The sequence below is a fragment of the Dendrobates tinctorius genome, unplaced genomic scaffold, assembly GCF_039654945.1.
Source record: "Dendrobates tinctorius isolate UK_male_01 unplaced genomic scaffold, ASM3965494v1 ptg000037l, whole genome shotgun sequence".
NCBI classification, from domain to species: Eukaryota; Metazoa; Chordata; class Amphibia; order Anura; family Dendrobatidae; genus Dendrobates; species Dendrobates tinctorius.
Window position 1 is genome coordinate 5,232,302 of NW_027361705.1, and position 23,845 is coordinate 5,256,146.

Here is a 23,845-nt window from a genome sequence, read left to right on the forward strand (position 1 = left end):
GCACCTATCTCCAAGGATGAATAATGTATTACTAAAGGGGCTAAATTTTTAGCTCACAAATCATTTCAACTGCTTTGAATGGGTTAAAGACCTCTATCTGTTTTGCAGGTATCGTAAATGGAAGAAGTTTTTCATTTGTAATGATTGAGTAGAACAGGCCGTGGCAAACTGCAGCCCGTGGGCAACATCTGGCCCCTTCACTGCTCCTGTGTGGCCTGCTGACACAGCCAGAAGCTGGAGAGGAACTGATCATTTAATCTTCATTGCAACTGTAGCCCCGCCCTTGTCTTCTCATTGGTGGATGCGGGGCTGCTCAGTTCCTGGTTTGCAGAGAGAGCTGGTGAAACCTGTGCAGGTGGCAGAGCGGTCAGGACAGGAGAAGGGAAGTAGGGACTACAACACCCATCTGCTGTAGATAATGGGCAAGTAGCTTCTAAGAGGAACCCAGATACCACCCGGGGGGCAGCATAATGTGTCTGCTGTGCCGAGGAGGTCACAGCACCTGCGTTGCCTTCTTTCGTACTGTGGAATGAAAGTTGTGGGGCTGTAGTTTATGTTTAGGGAGAACAGCTAATTAGGAGCCACTAAATCTCCCTGCATCTTCCTGGCAGCTGATAGGAGATAAAGCACTGGGGCTGAGTATTCCTACTGAATATGGGGTCTTGCATTGAAGTGCCCTTCATCTCCACTACATGCAGCCTGCAGATGGCATATTCTGTATGCTTCCCAAACTGCTCTTCTGCCCTACCATTTACTCTGATGCCTCCCTCACCTCTGTATGTGAAGGTTAACCCTTACCTCTCTCTTTGCTCCCAGCTTGTGCTGTTGTATGTCCTGTGCAGGAGAGGTAAGGATTAAGTCCCCCATAGCGCTCCCCCTGTGATCTGTGGCTTATCACATCCACTCCATAGACTGCAGTAAGGATTCCCACCCCCTGCCTGTCAGCTCCTTCCCATTTCTGATGTGGATCTATGCATGTGGAATAGAGGTGGGGAGCAACATTTTTGCAATGTTCCAAATTTATTGCTTGAGGAACTACAATTACGTGTTACAATAAGCTTTATTGCAACAAGTATTGTCAGGCTATGTTCACACGACTCTGATATTTGTCCAAGTGCTGTTTGTGAAAAGAAATAAACCCGACGTCAGACAGAGCACTAGGAGCAATGTTATGCAATTGGGCTATCCAGATTACAGTCAGAAAATGTCTCTGTGAGAAAGATCACTGCACCCATCGGTCTCTTCTGTATTTCGGATGAGACTCTCTTGTTGACATCTATGGGTGTGCAAAAAAAAAAAAATGGATCCCATAAGAATCATCAGTATAGCATCTAATTTTTAATAAATCTTTATTTTTATATAGCGCTAACATATTCCTCAGCGCTTTACAGTTTGCACACATTATCATCACTGTCCCATATGGGGCTCACAATCTAGATTCCCTTTCAGTATTTCTTTGGAATGTAGGAGGAAACCCGAGAACCCGGAGGAAGCCCATGCATACACAGAGAGAGCATGCAAACTCCTTGCGGATGTTGTCCTTGGTGTGATTTGAAACCAGGTCTCCAGCGCTGCAGTGCTAACCACTGTGCCACCGTGCTGTATTTTGTAAATTTTATTCACTTCTGATGTATAAAAATGGAAGCTATACAGTTTGACAATACAGATGGAAAATCGTCTTTCTGGATGAAAATAACGATTTTTTTTATATGCTCATGTAAACTTAATCACATAAGCAACTGCTTTTTATAAAGTGATAAAATTAATATTATGCAGAATTAAAGGGTGATCTGAAACCAAAGGTGACTTTCATACTAAATTTAATTCAATAATCTAATCGCTTTTCTAATACATTTAAAAAAAAAAAAAAAATTCTACCTTTCCCTCTACTTTTTTTTCTTTTTTACTTCCAATGGCATTTTTTTTTTTGAAAATCCCAGTGCACTTTGGGGTACTCATACGGGACATCATTAGGGGGCAAATGCTGCGGTTACTGCCACAGCTGCTTTCCCCACCATGAGATAAAGCGTCATCTGTTTCAGAGACTGGAATGATTCCTGCCGGGTCATCACTTCTCTTTAGAGACAGCAAGGGAGCACACTGTTACAGTGCATTTAAAGGAATATAGCACAGAAAACTCATACTAAGTATGTGTCAAAATTTACAACCGATGCATTATCAGGAGAGCAGGACTAGCCGAGCCTCCAAAACACACATCACTGATGGCTCCTCATTTCAGAGATGGCGCAGAGGCTGCGGCAGTGACCGCAGCTTCTGCCCCCTGATGACGGCTAATTCGAGTATCCCAGCATGCACTTGTGAATCTCAAGCAAAATGCCATGGGATGTTAAAAAAAAAAAAAAAAAAAGTCAAGTCAGACTGTAGAGGGTACGTTAAGGAATTTTTCATTGAAGTATATTAGAAAATGAGATTAGATTATTACACTTAATGGATATACATTTAACATGAAATTCACCTTTGGTTTCGGACCACCACTTTAAGTTCAGCCGATTTGGCACTGCTGTAGAGGGCCGATCCAGTTTCTCATGCGTCCCCTTGGGAAAATTAATTGTCCACCCCTGGTCTAGAAAGTTATCGACAGGGTCTTCAGAAGGTGGATATGGAGGGGTGTCGGGCTTTTTTGGGCTTATTAAAAGAAAGTGATAATAGACATGATGGGTCTGGGTTCCTTTAAGGTCCCTGTTATGATTGTGTCACCGAGGAGGAGATCACAATAGGCTATGCCATCAGAACACCAGAGTGGTTGGTCCTCTGATCTTAACAACACAACTAGCAGTAGCCGTGGAGCGTTCCTACGTTGCCCTAGACGCTTCGTCACCGCCGGAGGACTTACTAAGCCTAAAGACAGAAAGGTGAAATCTAAACTGCCACGGAGCAGATCTCCAAAGGAATAGACATCCCCCAAACATATATTGCCGGTGAGACAAGATGAAACACAAACACAGACAGAAAATAGACTGAGCAAATGATGGGGCCCACACTGACTAGATAGGACAGGACAGAAAAGGCACTGTCTGCAATCACGCAAAAACCCTAACAATTCCAACACGACTGATGTACAAAAATACTGAGGTTTGCACAAACCTTGCCCCCACTATATCAGCACTCAGGTGTGAACTGGTGGCTAGCAACAGGCTAATACAGCAGGGACTGAGCAAACCAACACAAGATACAAAATTACAGGGCAGGAGCCAGCAAAATCAGATGCAAAGGGTTTAGCAAATGACAGTTAGCTGAAAAATGCAGGTTCAGGCAGGAGACAGAAATCCTTAATAAGCAAAGAAAGGAGTATCACCGGCAGCCACTGAGAGAAGTCTGCTAGCTTATGTAGTCCCAGTCACTACCCCCACTCCTCCAATTATCTTCTGCAGCTGTTGGGTTAACATCATGTTGACCAGCTCCACTTCCAGCAGTATCCAACAGAGGGAGCCTTGCCTCAAAAGTCGGATTAAGAGAGTTCACAACTGGAGCCCAGAAACAAAGCGTAAAGATGCCTCCACAGGGGGCACAAAAAGTATAGACATCTTTCTACATCTAGTGCAGAGGCATCTATGCTAAATATCAGCACTTGATAATAATCTTCACACAGAATCTCACAGAGAATGAGATATTGGCTCTGGAAGGACTTAGAAAAAATGAACAACTTATAATCAAATTGTTGGATAGAAGAGGTAATCTGGTTATTATGAATCATTCTGAGTACTGTGAGATGGGTATTGGTATCCTCTAAGATAAAGATACATATAAGGTATTAAAATTCGATCCTGTGACCGCTTATAAGAAAACATTAAAACAAATGCTTGATGGAGCACGAGTGGCTTTATCTCCAGAAATGAGTATGATTTCTTATTACTAACACACCCCCTTGTAGTGACGTTCTACACACTACCCAAAATTCGTAAGGGCCAAACCCCACTTAAGGGTCGACCGATGGTGTTGGCAGTTGACTCACTGACCGAAAACTGTGGCATACATATTGTGAAAATTCTTCTCCCATTTGTTATATCCCTCCCCTCCTACATCAGGGACACCTCTGTCCTGCTACAGAAACTTGAGGGACTCCATGTGTATAAACATACTCTGCTAGCATCAATAGATGTAGAGGCGCTATATAGTAATATCCTGCATGAATCTGGCATCCAAGAAGTCCATTATTTTCTTAAGCAGAGATCCATAGCCTGCATTGGACATAATGATTGTCATGACTCTCCTTTAGTTAACTCTCTCCTATAATACCTTTACATTTAACGGTAAGTACTTGCACCAGCTCAGGGGCACTGCGATGGGGAGACCTTGCGCCCCATTGTAAGCAAATTTAATAGTGGGGTGGTGGGAGGTAACAATAGTCTTCGGTGAAGATCTGATGCATCAATACGTGGCAATTTGGTATAGATTTTTAGACATATTTATCGCTTGGACAGGAGCAGGTGATCAATTAAATGAATTTGTCGTGGAGTTAAAAATCAATGAAATCTGCTTGGGATTCACATCAGAATATCATAACAATGAACTGCTGTTCCTTGATATTATTGAAAAAGAACCCAACGGCGCACTAGTTACAAATATTTATCGCAAACCCACAAGTACCAACAGTCTCCTGAATTGGAGCAGCCACCACTCAACATATATGAAGAAAGGTATCCAGAAGGGCCAATTCTTAAGATTAAGGAGGAACTGCTTCAACATCGAGACGTTCTGGAGCCAAGCGGGGGATATGTAGAATAGAGTTAGAGAAAAAGGCTACCTTTGTCACATAGAATCATAGAATTGTAAAGTTCGAAGGGACCTCCTAGGCCATCTGATCCAACCCTCTGCTCAAAGCAAGATTCGCTAAATCATCCCAGACAGATGTCTGTCGAGCCTCTGTTTGAAGACTTCTATTGATGGAGAACTCGCCACCTCTCGTGGCAGCCTGTTCCAATTATTGATCACTCTGTCAAAAGGTTTTTTCTAATATCTAATGTGTCTCCTCCCATTCAGTTTCATCCCATTGCTTCTAGTCTTTCCTTGTGCAAATGAGAATAAAGTTGATCCTTCTACAATGTGACAGCCCTTGAGATATTTGTAGACAGCTATTAAGTCTCCGCTCAGTCTTATGGCAGAGAGTTCCATGGTCTCACTGCTCTTATGGTAAGAATCTGCGTCTGTGAGTATGCTTAAACCTTCTTTCCTCCAGACGTAGAGGATGCCCCCTTGTCCCCGTCACAGGTCTAAGAGTAAAAAGATCATTAGAAAGGTCTTTGTACTGTCCCCGCATATATTTATACATTGTAATAAGATCACCTCTAAGCCTTCGATTTTCCAAACTAAATAACCCCAAGTGTATAACCTGTCTTGGTATTGCAGACCCCCCCAGTTCACTAATAACATTGGTCGCTCTTCTCTGCACCCGCTCCAGTTCAGCTATGTCTTTCTTATACACCGGAGACCAGCACTGTACACAGTATTCTAAGTGTGGTCGCACTAGTGACTTATATAGAGGTAAAATTATGTTCTCCTCATGAGCATCTATGCCTCTTTTAATGCATCCCATTATTTTATTTGCCTTTGCAGCAGCTGCCTGACACTGGCCACTAAATGTGAGTTTGTCGTCCACCCATACACCCAGGTCTTTTTCAGTAACAGTTTTGCCCAGTGTTTTACAATTAAGCACATAATTATACATCTTGTTCTACCCAAGTGCATGACCTTAAGGTACTGTCACACTTAGCGATGCACCAGCGATATGACCGGGTCAGGATCGCTGGTGCATCGCTAAGTGGTCGCTAGTGAGCTGCCACACATGCAGATCTCACCAGCGACATAGCAGAGGTCGGGGGTCGTTACTTACCTGACAGACGAGGTGATCCTGACGTCCTCCCGCCCGCGTCCACGCGTCGCTCGTCGGCGCCACAGGAAGCTGACGACGAGAAACGGTCCAGGACGTTCTCCCGCGATCAGCGATAATCAGCGGGGGAGCCGGTCGGAGGTAAGTATCGATATCGCTAGCAATATCGCTGCTACGTCACAAAAACCAGTGACGCTACAGCGATATTGCTAGCGATATCGCTTAGTGTGACAGGCCCTTTACATTTATCCCCATTAAAGCTCATTTGCCATTTATCAGCCCAAGCGTCTAGTTTACATAAATCCTCCTGTAATATAAAATTGTCGTCCTCTGTATTGATTACCCTGCAGAGTTTAGTGTCTGCAAATATTGAAATTGTACTCTATGCCCCCTTCAAGGTATTTAATAAATATGTTAAGAAGCTGGCCCAATACTGACCCCTGTGGTAGATCACTGCTAACCGTGACCCAGTCCAAGTGTGTTCCATTAATAACCACCCTGTTTCCTATCCCTGAGCCAGTTCTTAACCCACTTACACATATTTTCCCCTATCCCCATTGTTCTCATTTTAAGTATCAACCTTTTGTATGGGACCGTATCAAAAGCTTTTGAAAAGTCCATGTACACCACGTCCACTGCATTCCCTTGGTCCAGTACGGAACTTACCTCTTCATAAAAGCTTATCAGATTAGTCTGACAGGAACGGTCCCTCGTAAACCCATGTTGGTATTGGGTCATGAGGTTATTCATCTTCAGATACTCCAGTATAGTATCTCTTAGAAAACCCTCCAGGATTTTGCCCACAGTTGAGGTTAAACTTACTGGCTGATAATTTCCAAGTTCAGTTTTTGTCCCCTTTTTGAATATTGGCACCATATTTGCCATATGCCAATGCTGTGGTACAGACCCTGTTATTATGGAATCTTTAAAGATTAAAAATAATGTTCTATCTGTGACTGTACTTAATTCCTGCAGTACTCGGGGGTTTGTCAATGTAGTGATTTTTAGACGCCGCAGTACTTCCTGCTGGGTTAAGCAGGTGACATTTAATGGAGAATTTTTATCACTGATCATGTCATCCTTCATGGGATTTTCTTGTGTAAATACTGTTGAAAAAAAGTAATTTAACACATTGGCTTTTTCCTCATCCACCATTTCACCCAGACTATTTTTAAGGGTGCCAACACTATCATTTTTTAGCTTTTTACTATTTACAGTTAGGTCCATATATATTTGGACAGAGACATTTTTCTAATTTTGGTTCTAGACATTACCACCATGAATTTTAAACAAAACAATTCATATGCAGTTGAAGTTCAGACTTTCAGCTTTCATTTGAGAGCATCCACATTAAAATTGGATGAAGGGTTTAGGAGTTTCAGCTCCTTAACATGTGCGACCCTGTTTTTAAGGGCCCAAAAGTAATTGCACCCAATCAGTACCTTATGTCAATGTGCGATAGATCCCCAGGATGCGCCCGTCCCCGACACATGTTTCGGCATCTGCCTTCGTCAGGGGGTCAGCCTCAGCCCATTGTTTATGAATCCCTGCATATTGCACTTTATATATGGTTTATTTTTTACTTACCTGTACCTAAGCCCACTATTTATGAATGCTAGCACATTGCACTTTATATATGGATTGGTTTTTACAAATTTGTGCTTTTTTTTATTAATTACTTTCGCTCCTTGCACGTTATGATCATGTATAATATCAGTATATCAATTTTTTCATTCTTTGTGGCTTATTAATTCTTTTACAACTATATTATATTCTATATAGTCATAGTATATTGAAGTGCATAATATCTGTGCAATAGACCCCTTGTGTTGCCCCTTCTTTTTTTAATTTATTCCCACCCCTGCATCTATTGTTTTGAATCTTTCTTAATAAACATTTAATTTAATTGAATATTGGACGTTGTTTTCAGGTTTTTCGTTGTGATATGTCTAGTAATAGTGGTTCCTTAATTGTGTGATGGGGACATTCCATCGGCTATAGGGTACATCTAGGGCCTCCTAGGGGCAGTCATCCTGGAGTGAGCGCGCTGAAACGCTCCACCCTAGGGTGCCAACCTCTGCCGTTAGGAAGGAGAAAGCATAGGTGCATTACTAGGGACAGCTACTACACACTAAGGTTGTCTGTTTTTCAAAGTGTGTTGTTTGTAGCATGTTTGTACCATTAGCTGGTGGTTATTTTTTAAATAGTTTAATTAAAAGTGCATATTTTATTGGGGTCTTGTATGATTTTTAATTGTTACCCTAGGACAAATATAATATTTACTTTGATTTTTGTTAACCAGCCAGGCAAAGCTCACAGCTGGGGGCTGCAACCCTCAGCTGTCAGCAAGGTTGGTTATCAAGAATAAAGGGGTCCCCACAATGTATTTTTAAATTATTTAAATAATATAAAAAAAACTGCATGGGTTCCCCCACACTTTTGACAACCAGCTAAGCTAAAGCAGACAGCTTGGGGCTGGTAACATAGTAACATAGTTTTGAAGGCTGAAGTCCATCTAGTTCAGCCTATTTTTAGTGCAGCTGTTCTGCATTGTTGATCCTGGGGAAGGCAAAAAACCCACAGAGTAGAAGCCAATTTTCTCCATAGGGAAAAAAATTCCTTCCCCTAAGCTGGGTCAACCATCTACCTATAATATTCTATTATTCGTAACCTTCTATACTGTTACTCACAAGAAAAGCATCCATTCCTTTCTTAAATTCATTCAGTGAGTTGGCCATCACCACTTCCTCAGGAAGAGAATTCCAGAGCCTCACTGTTCTTACTGTGAAGAACCCTCTTCTATGCTGGTGCAGAAATTGTCTTTCCTCCAAATGAAGAGAATGCCCCCTTGTTCTTGTCACAGTCCTTTGTACAAACAGTTCATTGGAGAGATCTCTGTATTGCCCTCTGATATACTTGTACATATATAGTAGGTCTCTCCTATGTCTTCTCTTTTCTAGAGTAAATAGACCTAATTTTGATAACCTTTCTGGGTATTGTAGTGAACCAACTCCATTTATCATTTTAGTAGCCCGCTTTTGAACCCTTTCAAGTTCAGTATTGTCTTTCTTGAGCACCGGCATCCAAAATTGCACACAATACTCCAAGTGTGGTCTGACGAGTGATTTGTACAGAGGGAGAATTATGTTTTCATCTCGTGTCCCCAGACCTCTTCTTAAAAATTTAGCTCCATTGCTGGGATTTGAACTCACAGCCCCTTGTTTATAAGCCAACACACAATACATTACCACAGTGCTATCCAGGAAACTGGTATTCTCAGGATGATGAGGGGCCACGGATATTGGTCCCCCAGCCTAAAAATAGCAGCCCACAGCCGCCCAGGAAAGCCACATCTATTACATGCACCAATTCTGGCCAATTCATTTTTGTGGGGTGAATGTCACCCTTGTATTGTCAGGTGACATCAAGCCCATAACAATCTTTATTTTTATATAGCGCTATCCTATTCCACAATGCTTTACAGTTTGCACACATTATCATCACTGTCCCCGATGGGGCTCACAATGTAAATTCCCTATCAGTGTGTATTTGGAATATGGGAGGAAACCAGAGTACCCGAGCAAACCCACGCAAACAAGAGGAGAACATGCAAACTCCTTGCAGATGTTGTCCTTGGTGAAATTTGAACACTGCAGTGCTAACCACTGAGCCATCGTGCTGGCCCATGGCTTAGTAATGGATAGGCGTCTATAAGACACCTGTTAATTACTAATACTATAGTTATATAGTAAATAAAGACACAGCCAGAATAAAATCTTTTATTTGAAATTAAACAAAACACACTTTTATTTAAAAATTACAAAGTTATACTCACCTAATGCCTAATTCCACTAAATCCCTCCTCCTGTAATAAAACAAAAATAAAATAACACTATACCTCCCCTGCCCATCGTTCTGTCCCACGCCGTAATCCTTGTCTGGGGATAAACATTTTTCAACCTGGATGGTGCCAAGATGTGACCGTCCAAGCTGAGAAAAACTGGTGAATGAGCTGCTGTGAGCGCAGTATCAGTGACTAGCAGTGATGTCATCGAGGTTACCACCTGTCACCAAGGCTGGGTTCTCAGCCAAGCTGAACTGTGGTGACCTCCAGTGGGATCCCCGCTAGTACCGTAAGAAAGTCTTACAGTGCAGAGGCAAGTTCACCGCTGTTCAAATTCACAGCAGTGAAATTCTCCCAGTTAACTGCAATGAACTCAGCTCTGCACCGTGAGACTTTTTCTCATGATGCTAGTGGAGATCTCACAGAGGTCATTGGAGTTCAGCCTGACAGTGAACGCAGTTTCAGTGACCAGCAGTAACCTCGATGACGTTAAAAAAATATAGCGTGGGACCCCTCTATTCTTGATGAGCAGCCTTGTTGAAGCTCACAGCTGATGATTGCAGCTCCAGCTGTGAGTTGCCTGTCTGGTTATCAGAAATACAGGATAACACACGCCGTTTTTAAAAAATATATATATATTAACAGTGCAGGCGCCGGCTTATGAATACTCTCATAAGCCCTTCTTGCACTCACTGTTACTAGTGGCAGCAGATGTCGGCTGATGGGAGCAGTAGTCCCATCAGCTGACACCAGTGAACGGAGGTAACTTAATACCGCCAATCACAGCTGCATGCTCACACTGTCTTTTGACAACCTGGGACCCACAGCTGTTTGGCTGGCGATGATGATTTTACCGCTGATCAGAAGCGCTGGATTTTTAGGTGCACATTCAAGCAAATGGGGTCTGGGTTCGGGTACTGATCTAGTACCTGAACCCAAACTTTTTGTAACTGTTAAACCGTACCCGCCGGACCCGAACATCCAGGTATCAGCCCATCTCTAGAAATGACATTTAATATTGGGAATAGCGTGGCTGATTGCAGCCGGGTATTAGCTGATTCTCACAGCTGACACCCGGCTCTAAGTACCAGGAGCTGTCACGGCACTTTAACCCCTGGCACACTGCGATCAAACATGATCGCAACGTTCTGGGAGCAGGTAGAGGGGCTGTCAGCTCTGAGGTTACATAGTAACATAGTTTTGAAGGCTGAAGGAAGACCTTCTGTCCATCTAGTTCAGCCTATTTTTAGTGCAGCTATTCTGCATTGTTGATCCTGGGGAAGGCAAAAAACCCACAGAGTAGAAACCAATTTTCTCCATAGGGAAAAAAATTCCTTCCCCTAAGCTGGGTCAACCATCTACCTATAATATTCTGTTATTCGTAACCTGTAGTGAGAAATTACATGCAGCGTTGACAGCTTATATGGCATGCAGATCTGCACGCCATATAAATGATCAGCCTGCACAAAATGAGTGTTCCATAGTGGGTCACAGTTTAAAACATAAAATGAAATAATTTAAAAAAAAAAAATTGTAAAATATAAAAAAAAAAAATATTGATTTTTTTTTTTATTATCATTAAATCAATATTTGAATAAAAAAAATCTAAACAATAAAAGTACACCTATTTAGTATTGCCACGTCCGTAACGACCTGACCTATAAAACTGTCCCACTAGTTAACCCCTTTAGTGAACACTATTAAAAAAAGGCAATGCTTTATCATACCGCCGAGCAAAAAGTGGAATAACACGTGATCAAAAAGACGGATATAAATAAACGTGGTACCTCTGAAAATGTCATCTTGCCCCACAAAAAGCAAGCCGCCATATAGCTCCATCACCAGAATAAAGCGATGCAAAAGTAATTATTTTTTCTATAGAAGTTTTGATTGTATAAAAAAATTCTATAAATGAGGTATTGCTGTCATGGTGCTGACCAGACGAATAAATCTGCTTCATCAATTTTACCACACGCAGAACAGTGTAAACGCCCCACCCCCAAAAGAAATTCATGAATTGCTGTTTTTTGTTAATTTTGCCTCCCAAAAATCGAAATAAAAAGCGATTAAAAAATGTCATGTGCCCGTAAATGGTACCTATAAAAACGTCAACTCGTCCCGCAAAAAACGAGACCTGACATGACTCTGTGGGCCAAAATATGGAAAAATTATTGCTCTCAAAATGTGGTGATACAAAAACTATTTTTTGCAATAAAAAGCGTCTTTTAGTGTGTAACAGCTGCCAAACATAAAAACCTGCTATAAATAGTAAATTAATCCCCCCTTTATCACCCCCTTAGTTAGGGAAAAATATTCAAATAAAAAAATGTATATTTCCATTTTCCCTTTAGGGGTAGGGATGGGGTTAGGGTTGGGGCTAATGTTAGGGTTGGGGCTAATGTTAGGGTTAGCGTTGGGGCTAAATTTAGGGTTAGAATTAGGGTTAGGGTTGGATTTAGGGTTGGAATTAGGGTTGGAATTAGGGGTGTGTTAGGTTTGTGGTTAGGGTTATGGTTTCTGTTGTGATTAGAGTTAGGGGTGTGTTGGGGTTAGGGTTGGAGTTAGAATTGGGGGGTTTCCATTCTTTAGGCAAATCAGGGGCTCTCCAAATGCGACATGCGTCCGATCTCAATTCCAGCCAATTCTACGTTGAAAAAGTCAAACGGTGCTTCTTCACTTCCGAGCTCTGCCATGGTCCCAAACAGTGGTTACCCTGCATATATGGGGTATCAGCGTACTCAGGACAAATTGTACACTTACTTTTGGGGTCCAATTTCTCCTGTTAACCTTTGGTAAAATAAAAATTTTGGGACGAAAAGATCATTTTTGTGAAAAAAATAAGATTTTTTATTTTTATGGCTCTACATTATAAATTTCTGTGAAGCATTTAAGGGTTCAAAGTGCTCCCCACACATCTAGATAAGTTCCTTAGGGGTCTTCTTTCCAAAATGGTGTCATTTGTGGGGGGTTTCCACTGTTTAGGCACATCAGGGTCTCTCCAAATGCGACATGGCGTCCGATATTAATTCAAGCCAATTTTGCATTGAAAAGTCAAACGGCGCTCCTTCCCTTCCGAGCTCTGCAATGCGCCCAAACTGTGGTTTATCTGCAAATATGGGGTATCTGCGTACTCAGGGAAAATTGCACTATAACTTTTGGGGTCCAATGTTAAATGTTCATTTTTTTTTTTTTAAACATTCCAAAAATTCCTGTGAAGCACCTGAAGGGTTTACAAACTTTGTGAATGTGGTTTTGAGCACCTAGAGAGGTGTAGTTTTTAGAATGGTGTCACTTTTGGGTATTTTCTATCATATAATAATAATAATAATAAATTTTATTTTTATAGCGCCGACATATTCTGCAGCACTTTACATTTCAGAGGGGATTTGTACAGACAATAGACATTACAGCATAGCAATAATCACATAGATTATAACAAATACCAAGAGGAAAGAGGGCCCTGCTCGCAAGCTTACAGTCTATGAGGAAAGAGGTAGACACGAAAGGTGGGTGGTAACAGTTGCCCTGATTGTATGGACCAGCCATAACACAGAGGGCTAATGGATGCATAAAGCATGTGGGAACATGATGTGGGAAATCTGGTTATGGTAAAACTTTTGGCTGTGTCACACAGGGATAGATTAGGTTAATGTGTTGAGGCGATAGGCCAGTCTGAATAAATGCGTTTTCAGGGCACGCTTAAAATTGTGGGGATTGGGGACTAATCGTATTGACCTGGGAAGTGCATTCCAAAGAATTGGCGCGGCACGTGTAAAGTCTTGGAGAAGGGAGTGGGAGGTTCTGACTATTGAGGATGCTAACCTCAGGTGGTATACTGAAACAAGGGAGATGTAAGGTGGTGCTGAGCTATGGAGGGCTTTGTGGGTGAGGGTAATAAATTTAGACTGAAATCTGGAGTGGATGGGTAGCCAGTGTAATGACTGGCACAAGGTAGAGGCATCGGTGTAACGATTGGTGAGGAATATGATCCTGGCTGCAGCATTCAAGACAGATTGGAGAGGGGAGAGTTTGGTAAGAGGGAGACCGATTAGAAGAGAGTTAAAATAGTTGAGACGACAATGAATAAGAGAAACAGTGAGTTTTTGCAGAGTCCAAAGTTAGAAAAGGTCGAATTATAGAAATGTTTTTGAGGTGCAGATGACAAGAGTGAGCCAGTGATCGAATGTGGGGGGCAAAGGAAAGCTCAGAATCGAGTATGACCCCAAGACAGCAGCGGGCCTGTTGCTGGGGAGTAATAGTGGAACCACACACAGAAATGGCAATGTCGGGTATAGGCACATTAGTAGAGGGAGGAAACACAAGGAGTTCAGTCTTTGACAGGTTCAGTTTCAGATATAGTGAGGACATGATATTAGACACAGCGTTGAGACAATCTCCGGTGTTTTTTAGAAAGGCTGGCGTGCTGTCAGGAGAAGCGTATAATTGGGTGTCATCAGCATAGAGATGGTACTGGAAACCAAATCTACTGATTGTTTGACCAATAGGGGCAGTGTACAAGGAGAAGAGGAGGGGGCCTAGAACCGATCCTTGAGGGACCCCAACAGTAAGGGGAAGGTGAGAGGAGGAGGAACCGGCAAAAGATACAGTAAAGGAGCGGTCGGAGAGATAGGAGAACCATGAGAGAATGGTGTCCTTGAGGCCAATGGAATGGAGCATAGTGAGGAGGAGCTGATGATCCACAGTGTCGAATGCTGCCGAGAGATCCAAGAGAATTAGCATGGAGTAATGACCATTTGATTTAGCTGTTAGCTGTCAGTGAGGGCAGTTTCAGTGGAGTGTAAAGAGCGGAAACCGGATTGGAGAGGGTCGAGAACAGAGTTTTCTGAGAGATAGCGGATAAGACGGGAGTGGACCAGGCGTTCCAGGAGTTTAGAGATGAAGGGAAGATTAGTGACAGGTCTATAGTTAGCGGCACAGTTTTGGTCGAGGGATGGTTTTTTAAGTAGTGAATGTATGATGGCATGCTTAAATGAGAAGGGAAAAATACCAGAAGAGAGGTTAAATATTTTAGTTAGGTGAGGGATGACAGCAGGGGAAAGGGACTGGAGGAGATGTGACGGAAATGGGTCACTGGTGCAGGTGGTTGGGCGAGAAGATGCAAGGAGCCTGCTTACTTCTTGTTCTGAGACTGGTTCAAAATCAGAGTGAGCTAGATGCAGTGGGGGAGGGAGGACAGTGCATGGTATGAGGTGATTGGGAGATAATTTCCTGTCGAATCTGGTCAATTTTTTCTTTGAAGTAATTGGCCAGATCGTCAGCTCGGAGCTCCGTGGTTGGGGCCTGTACTCTTGGGTTGAGTAGAGAATGAAAAGTATCAAAGAGACGTTTTGGGTTATTGGACAGTGAGGTGATGAGGGTGTTGAAATAGGCTTGTATAGATCCCTCAAAGAGTGACTTCAAATGTGATGTGGTCCCTAAAAAAAAAAAAAGTGTAAAAATGAGAAACCAGTTGTCAAATAACTTCCTAACAAAAACAAAAATTGTGCTGATGTAAAGTAGACATGTGAGAAATGTATTTTGTGACATATTTCTCTGTTTTAAGGGCATAAAAATTCAAAGTTGGAAAATTGCAAAATTTTCAAAATTTATGCCAGTTTCCGTTTTTTTTTCACAAATAAATGCAAGTCATATCAAAGAAATTTTGCCACTATCATGAATTACAATATGTCACGAGAAAACTGTGTCGGAATCAGCGGGATCCCTGTAAGAGTTCCAGAGTTATTACCTCATAAAGGGACAGTGGTCATAATTGTAAAAATTGGCCTTGTCATTAATATGCAAACAACCCTTGGGAGTAAAGGGGTTAAAGATCATACAGTAATTCCCATATTTGAATTGACATCAGGGCCAGCATTAGCAACTGGGCGCTATGAGGGCCCTGTGTCTGTGCCGGCATCCACAAGTGGGCCCACCTGCCTGCTTGGGGCCCCCGGTATTGCAATACTTAACTCTCCACATTCCTCTGCTGCGGCGCCTTCTGCTTCTCCTCCCTGTGACATTTCAGTTGAAAGGGCTTGATGATATCACATCTGCGCCCCCTGCCTGAACAGGCACAGTGCAGAGAGCCGGAAGACACCGACACAGAGCAGTCCAGAGCAGAGCAGCGGCCAGCAAGGAAAGGTGAGTGTTTAATTTTTTTTTAATAATGTTCGGAGCAATATATGGGGCCCATCATACACTAGAGCATCATATATGGGGCCCATTCTATATGGAACTTTATATGGGCCCATCATACACTGAAGCATTATATATTGGGCCTATTATATATGGAGCGTCGTATATGGGGCCCATCTTACACTGGAGCGTCGTATATGGGGCCCATCATACAGTGGAGCATTGTATATGGGGCCCATCATACACTGGAGCATCATATATGGGGCCCATTCTATATGGAGCATTATATGGGCCCATCATACACTGGAGCATCATATATGGGGACCCTTATATATGGAGCATTGTATGGGCCCATCATACACTGGAGCATCATATTTGGGGCCCATCATACACTGGAGCATCATATTTGGGGCCCATCTTACACTGGAGCATCATATTTGGGGCCCATCTTACACTGGAGCATCATATATGGGGCCCATCATACACTGGAGCATCATATATGGAGCTCTTATATATGGGGCATTGTATGGGCCCATCATACACTGGAGCATCATATACTGTATGGGGCCCATTATATATGGAGCATTATATAGTGCCCATCATACACTGTAACATTATATGTGGCTCATTATTCTATATGGAGGACTATGTGGTACCCATAATACTGTATGGAGCAATATATGGGGCTCATTATACTGCATGGAGCAATATATGGGGCTCGTTATTCAGTATAGAGCAATATATGGGGCTCATACTGCATGGAGCATAATGTGGTGCCCATAATACTATATGGAGGACTGTACTGTCTGGTTTCTGACCTATTTTAGAATTTACAATAGATGTCACTGATGTAATGTAAGAAGTAAGTAAAATCTTTGGCATTGTACTATACAGTGGGGAAAAAAGTATTTAGTCAGCCACCAATTGTGCAAGCTCTCCCACTTAAAAAGATGAGGAATGCCTGTAATTGACATCATAGGTAGACCACAACTATGAGAGACAAAATGAGAAAACAAATCCAGAAAATCACCTTGTCTGATTTGGGAAGATTTATTTTTCAAATTATGGTGAAAAATAAGTATTTGGTTATTAACAAAAGTTCAGCTCAATATTTTGTTATATATCCTTTGTTGGCAATGACAGAGGTCAAATGTTTTCTGTAAGTCTTCACAAGGTGGCTGACTAAATACTTTTTTCCCCCTCTGTACCTATATTTCTGTTGTATCTGTGCATTATGAATCGTGGTATGTGTTAAAGGGGCCCAGTGAGCCTCTTTCACCTGGGGCCCACAAAAACTTGGAGCCGGCCCAGTTTAACATTGATATATTTAACTAGTGTTCCTGTCCAGTCCTGTTTTTCTCTTTCCTAAGTTTCACAGAAATGTAATTAAATGAGGCCTTTTCTCTTTCTCCCATCTCCTTTCATCAGACCCTCCAATATCTGCATCAGAACGCTAAAGAGTGCGTAGAAATCACTACCATTACTACTGCCAGTAGCAGCCATCCTATTGCTTCCTGCTCCTCACAGATCTCCATGCAAGAGCTTGAAGAGTTACGCAGGCAACTTGGAAGTGTAACAGCTACAACCAGTACCCCCCAGGTAAAAGTTGGGTGTATCATATCGTCGATGTTATATGCATAGTTGTCACGTTTGTATGAATTGCTACGGTTTTATATTTCTATACTTTCAGCCATTGGAAGTTTTGCGGAAGCAGCTCAGAGACAAACTGATTAAGAAGAATGTTGGACTGTCAGTTCCAGTATTCCCGCATTGGGTGTATGAGCGACCAGCTCTGATTGGAGATTTCTCTCCTTCAATCAATACAAGTACCGAATTCACCATGCCAATAGGTTTGTATGACTATAATAATGTCCTGGAATCCTTTATTTAACCCCTTAATGACGGAGCTAATTTTGACCTTAATGACCATGTCAAATTTTTTAAATCTGATCAGTGTCACTTTGTTTTGATAACTCTGGAAGGCTTCAACGAGTGATTTTGAGACTGCTTTTTCATGACATCATGTACTTCATAATGGTAGTATAATTTGTTTCCTACAACCTGCGTTTATTTGTGAAATATCGGAAATTTGATAAAAATTTCACATTTTTCAAACTTTTAGTTCCTATGCCCTCAAACCAGAGAAGTATGTCACATAAAATAGTTAATAAATAACATTTCCCACACGTCTACTTTACATTTGCATCAATTTTTTTAAACATTTATTTTTTGTTAGGAAGTTAAAAGAGTTAAAAGTTGATCAGCGATTTCTCATTTTTCCAACAAAATTTGCCAAACCATTTTTCTGGAACCACATCACATTTTAAGTGACTTCAAGGGGCCTATATGACAAAGTACTGAAAAGTGACTCCATTCTAAAAACTGCAGCCCTCAAAGTCCTGAAAACTACATTCAAAAAGTTTATTAACCCTTAAGAAGCTTCACAGGAACTACAGCATTGTAGAAGGAAAAAATGAATGTTTTACTTAAGCCCCAATTTTTTTTTTTATTTTCACAAGGGCAACAGTACAAAATGGACCCAAAAATTTGTTTAATTTCACCTGAATGCGTTGATACCCAATATGTAGGGTACATGCCAGGACTTTGAAGGGAAGGAGCGTCATTTGACTTTTGAAGCGAAAAGTTGGCTGGAATCATTAGCGGAAGCCATGTCGTGTTTGGAGAGCCCCTGAAATGCCTAAACGGTGGAAACCTCCCACAACTGACACCATTTTGGAAGCTATACCTCTCAAGGATTTATTTAGATGTGTGGTGAGCACCTTGAATCCCAGGTTCTTTTCAGAAGTTTATAAGGTAGAGCCATGAAAATAAAAAATAACTTTTTTCCTATAAAAATATTTTTATCCATTCTTCACAAGGATAGCTGGAGAAAATGGACCTCAAAATAAGCTGTGCATTTTCCCTAAGTATGCTCATACCCCACATGTGGGGGGTGGGGAATTACTATTTGGGGGCATGGCAGGGCTTGGAAGGGTAGAGATGACATTTTGGAACGCAGACTTTTATGGAATGTTCTGCAGGTGAGTGCTGTGTCGCATGTGGAGAGCCCCTGACATGTGAAAACAGAAGAAACCCCCCCCCCCCCACAAGTGACACCATTTTGGAAACTAGACCCCTTAGGGAATTAATCTGGGTGTATACTGAGTCTTTGTAACCTACAGGTGATTCACAAAACTGTATAAGATTTAGATGAGAGAGCAAAAAAAAAATGTTTTTCCACTAAAATGTTGTTTTAGCATGAAATTTATGATTTACACGAGGGTTAATGGGAGAAATTCTCCCGAATGTGACAGTACCCATATGTGGTTGTACACTACTGTTTTTGCACATGGTAGGGATTGGAAGGGAAGGAGTTCTACTTGGCTTTTAGAATACAAATTTAATTTGAAGAAATTGTGGGCCCCCATTAGCTAGGCCCCTGAGGTGCCAGAACAGCAGAACACCTCACCCTCCACCCAAGGTGACCCCATATGGGAAATTTCATTTCCTAAGTGTAACGGGCTCTTCCTATCTCGGGTCCCTCTTTCAGTACCACCCCATGTTTCCGGAGGTCCACTCTGCTTTGGCTGGAGTCTGGCTGGAATTCCTTGGTTACAAGGGCGCATATAAAGGATCACTGCTTCTCCACGTATTTCCAGTCTGACAACACTTTACTCACAGGACACAGAATATATCACACAGATATAGAGGGCACGCCAATAGAAAAGCGGCAGGCCAGACATAAATTACAATAGCCGCAGGTGGCCGGAGCCTGCCGATATTTACTGTGGGAATTACAAAGGTGGGGGGGGCGGCTGGGCGCAGCCTTTGGGCTGCTGCATTAGGGACATGCATCTCCCATGGAACCTATTATACATACATATAACTGCACAACATATTCTGGGTGCTGAGTGGTTCCGTAACACGTAACATGGCTCCCCTTTTCAGCGACGCGATCGGCATACACAGTCTGATCCTTAACGGATCTGTTTGGGGATGACCGAAGTTTATGGGGTTGGTACAAGTTCCGTTTGTCGACTTAGTCCATCGGCGTTACCGTTTTGTTTGCCGGGTCTGCAGTGGATGGTGAAGTCCAGAGGTTGTAGGGCTAAACTCCACCGCAGCAATCTGGCGTTGTCTCCGGAGACCCAATTAAGCCAGACTAGGGGACTATGGTCCGTTAGGAGGCAAAACTGTTGTCCATACAAATATGGTTGCAACTTTTTGAGTGCCCATACTACCGCCAGGCACTCCTTCTCATTGGCCGCATAGCTTACTTCACGGGGCAGTAGTTTCCGACTCAGGTAAGCTACCGGGTGTTCTTGGCCGTTCGGCCCGACTTGGCTCAGCACTGCCCCCAATCCAAACATAGAAGCGTCTGTGTGAACAAGGAAACGTTTAGTTGGATCGGGTGCGGCCAATACAGGGGTATTGGTGAGGGCGTCCTTTAGTTGGCGGAAGGCTTCCTCACACTCTGGGGTCCAGGTTACCTGGCGGGGTTGGTTCTTACGGGCCAGATCATTGAGGGGCTTGGCTACAGTGCTGTAATTGGGAACGAATTTCCTGTAATACCCCGCTGTCCCTAGAAACGCCATGACCTGGGTTTTAGTGCGTGAGGTGGGCATAACTCGAAACTGGAATAAGCCGAACGGGGTGACAAATGCCGACTTGGGAATAGCGTCAGGACTAAGGGGAATCTGTCGGTAGCCTTTGCATAGGTCAATGGTGGTCAAATACTTTGCCCCCCGCCAGCCGGTCTAACAACTCATCCACACGCGGCATGGAATATGCATCCGTCACTGTTTTCTCATTGAGCTTACGATAGTCTACACAAAACCGTGTAGTCCCATCCTTCTTGGGCACTAACACTACGGGGGATGCCCAGGGACTATCTGACTCTTCAATGACCCCTAAACACAACATCTCTTGTATCTCTTGTCGCATCCCCTCTCGTACAGACTCAGGGACGCGGAAGGGGTTTTGTCGCAGGGGGGTCTGATCCTGGGTCTCAACCTTGTGTTGTGCCAGGCGAGTGTACCCTGGTCTCCCCGAAAACATCCTCTGTCGCTGCCTCAAAAACTCCTCGGCCTGCTGTCTCTCCCGGGGGCCTAGGTCTTCACCCAAGTGTACCTGGTCCCATGTTTTAGACTGAGTCCTTTCCCCTAAGACATCCGGCAAGGGAAGTCCGGCTAACTCCTCTGCTTCAGGTGCACAGATAGCCGCTACCTCTTCAGGGTGCTCCCGGTAGGGCTTCAGCGTATTCACGTGGAACATGCGGATAGCCCTGGGGTCGTCACAATCGGCGACATTATAGGTTGTGTCGGCTATTTTCCCCACTACCTGGTAGGGCCCCTGCCATGCTGTCCTATTTCCAAGGTGCGCTCTCTGTCCCTCCGATCGTACCATACGCGCTGGCGCCGCTGGGTCGCCTGCATGTTCTCACGTACAGCCTGGGTCAGCTCCTGTAGGCGGTCCCAGAATTCCAGCACATAGGGTACAATAGGTACCCCTTTTTTGAGGCCCTCCCCTTCCCAGTGTTCTAGCACTAAGTCTAGGGGTCCCCTTACCCGTCTCCTGTATACCAGCTCGAACGGAGAGAACCCCGTGGATTCTTGGGGCACCTCCCGATAGGCAAACAGGAGGTGTGGCAAGAATTTCTCCCAGTCCCTGTAGGTCCTGGTAAAAGTCCCAATGAGCTGTTTTAATGTCCCGTTAAAGCGTTCACACAATCCATTGGTTTGCGGGTGGTACGGGGCGCTTCTAATGGACTTCACGCCGCACAGCTTCCACAGTTGGTTGGTCACCTATACTGTTAACTCGGTACCCTGGTCAGAGATAATCTCCCGGGGAAATCCAACCCGTGAGAAAACCTGGAGCAGGGCGGCCGCCACCGTCTCTGCCTGTATGTTAGGTAACGCAACCGCCTCTGGATACCGTGTGGCATAATCTACCACTGTCAATATATACCTTTTCCCTGATGGACTGGGTTTGGCTAATGGCCCTTTCAGATCGACCGCTACTCGGCTAAATGGTTCCTCCACAATGGGGAGGGGGTGTAATTTGGCCTTGCATCGATCCCCCCCTCTTTCCAATGCGCTGACAACTGTCACAGGTCTGGCAGTACTGACGAACATCATAGGTTACCCCCAGCCAAAAGAAGTTTTGTGTCAGACGATGCCTGGTGCGACTGATGCCGATGTGCCCTGCCAAGGGTATGTCATGAGAGATTCGCAGAAACTCCTGCCTATACTTCTTGGGAACTACCAGCTGTCATTTTATAGTGGAGCTCGTCCCTGTGTGGTGCTGCTCTGTGATCCGGTAGAGGAGTCCCTACTTCCATACAAACTGTTCCCCTTCCAGTACCCCTCTCCCCTCCTGTGCCTTCCCACGATATCCCTCCAATGAAGGATCCTCAAGTAACTCCCTCTTAAATTTATCTGGGGTGGCCTAAGAAATGTGTCTGGCTATGGGAATACGTGTAGGGCTGGGATGTCTTACCTGGGCCGCCTCTGAGTGTGATTCCGCCTCCGCAGCTCGAGCTTGTCTCCGGGTGGTCACAGGATATGTCTTAGCCAGAGGGGCAACCGAGAATGCAGACAACATGGGCCCCAAGTCGTTTCCCAGCAAGACGTCTGCAGGCAAATCCTCCATCAAGCCGACCTCAACAAGGCCATCCCCGACTCCCCAGTTCAGGTGAATCCTGGCAGTGGGCAGTCGATGTATAGCTCCCCCTGCTACAAGGACTGTCCTGTCTGGTCCGTCTTCTCTTGGTCCCGGACGAGATGAGGCTTCACAAGGGTCAAAGTTGCCCCGGAATCTCTTAGTCCCTGCATACGTTTCCCATTAACCCACACGACCTGTCGATGCTGTTGTCGATTATCTGCCCGGGCTGCCTGCACGGGGTCTACTTCGTGCAGCACTTTCTCCATCTCTTCCACCCCTTGGTTAGTCGTAGCCCCCAATGCTGGGTCAACTTCGCCTTGGTAGCAGTGTACAGCAGCCCGGCTGCAGGTAGCTGTTCCCGCCTTTGGCCACTGGGTATACGGCGTCCGGTTGGGACATTGTCTTTGCAGGTGGCCCAGCTGACGGCAGGTGTGGCATCGCGCCCTAGGGGGACTGTGGTAGGCCGGGTTTCTAGCTGGTCCCCCTACAATCTTCGGTGGTTTGGGGCCCTCCAGGTCCATGGGTGGTCCCCTAGTAACCATCTTTGATCCGGACAACTGAGGCCTCCTGGCATCATGATGTTCATCGGCCAGACGAGCGGCTTCCTCAAGAGTCGTTGGCCACCTGTCCCGAAGCTATTCCTGTGTCTCGGGGGATAGTCCATTAAAGAATCGTTCTAACAAGAAGAGCTGGAGGACGTCCTCCTTAGTGGTTGCTTGGCTCCCTTCTACCCACTGTAGCAGTGACCGCCGTAATTTACAGGCCCATTCAGCGTGGGTATCGATTACGCGTTTTATAAGTCCACGGAACTTTTGGCGGTATGCCTCTGGTGTCAGCGCATACGGGCCAAGATCACTTCTTAGATCCGCTCATAGTCCATACAATCCTCATCAGGTACCGTGCGATAGGCGTCCGCTGCCCGGCCTGTCAGCTTGCTGGCCAGAATCTGAACCCGTTCCTCCAGCTTTACTTGATGAAGGGCACACTGCCGCTCAAAGTCCTGCAGAAAGCCATCAATGTCTTCCTCTGCCTCCCACAACTGTCGGAAGGCATTATACTGGATCTTTTTGTGGCTTACTGTTGAAGGTACCTGGTCGAAGGCCGGAGCTCCCCCTGCTCGCTGACTCTCCTCTCTCCGCTCTGCCATCTCCATCTTGGCTAGCTCTATCCTGGTCCGCTCGGCCATCTTTTCCTTCCGATCAGTACGCACATCAGCCATCACCTCTCGTATGATCTCTACTGCAGGGTTTGGGCCATATAACGCCAGTCTGTTCTTTACCTCCCTCTGGAATTCAATCTCTTCCATGTTCACATTGGGGGGTGCTGCACTGTCGTGTTCCATGATGGCTGCTATC

At 44.1% G+C, this 23,845-nt stretch overlaps 1 protein-coding gene across 6 annotated transcripts in view; it reads left to right on the forward strand.

Moving 5' to 3' along the window:
• The window catches only part of TUBGCP2 (tubulin gamma complex component 2), a 1,139,845-nt gene that overhangs the window by 201,880 nt on the left and 914,120 nt on the right, over window positions 1–23,845 (forward strand). For all 6 annotated transcript variants that reach the window (XM_073573858.1, XM_073573862.1, XM_073573860.1 and 3 more), the window contains 2 exons: window positions 17,256–17,426; window positions 17,518–17,677. In XM_073573858.1, coding sequence (XP_073429959.1) covers window positions 17,256–17,426; window positions 17,518–17,677 — 331 coding nt within the window. The remainder of the gene's footprint in view (window positions 1–17,255; window positions 17,427–17,517; window positions 17,678–23,845) is intronic.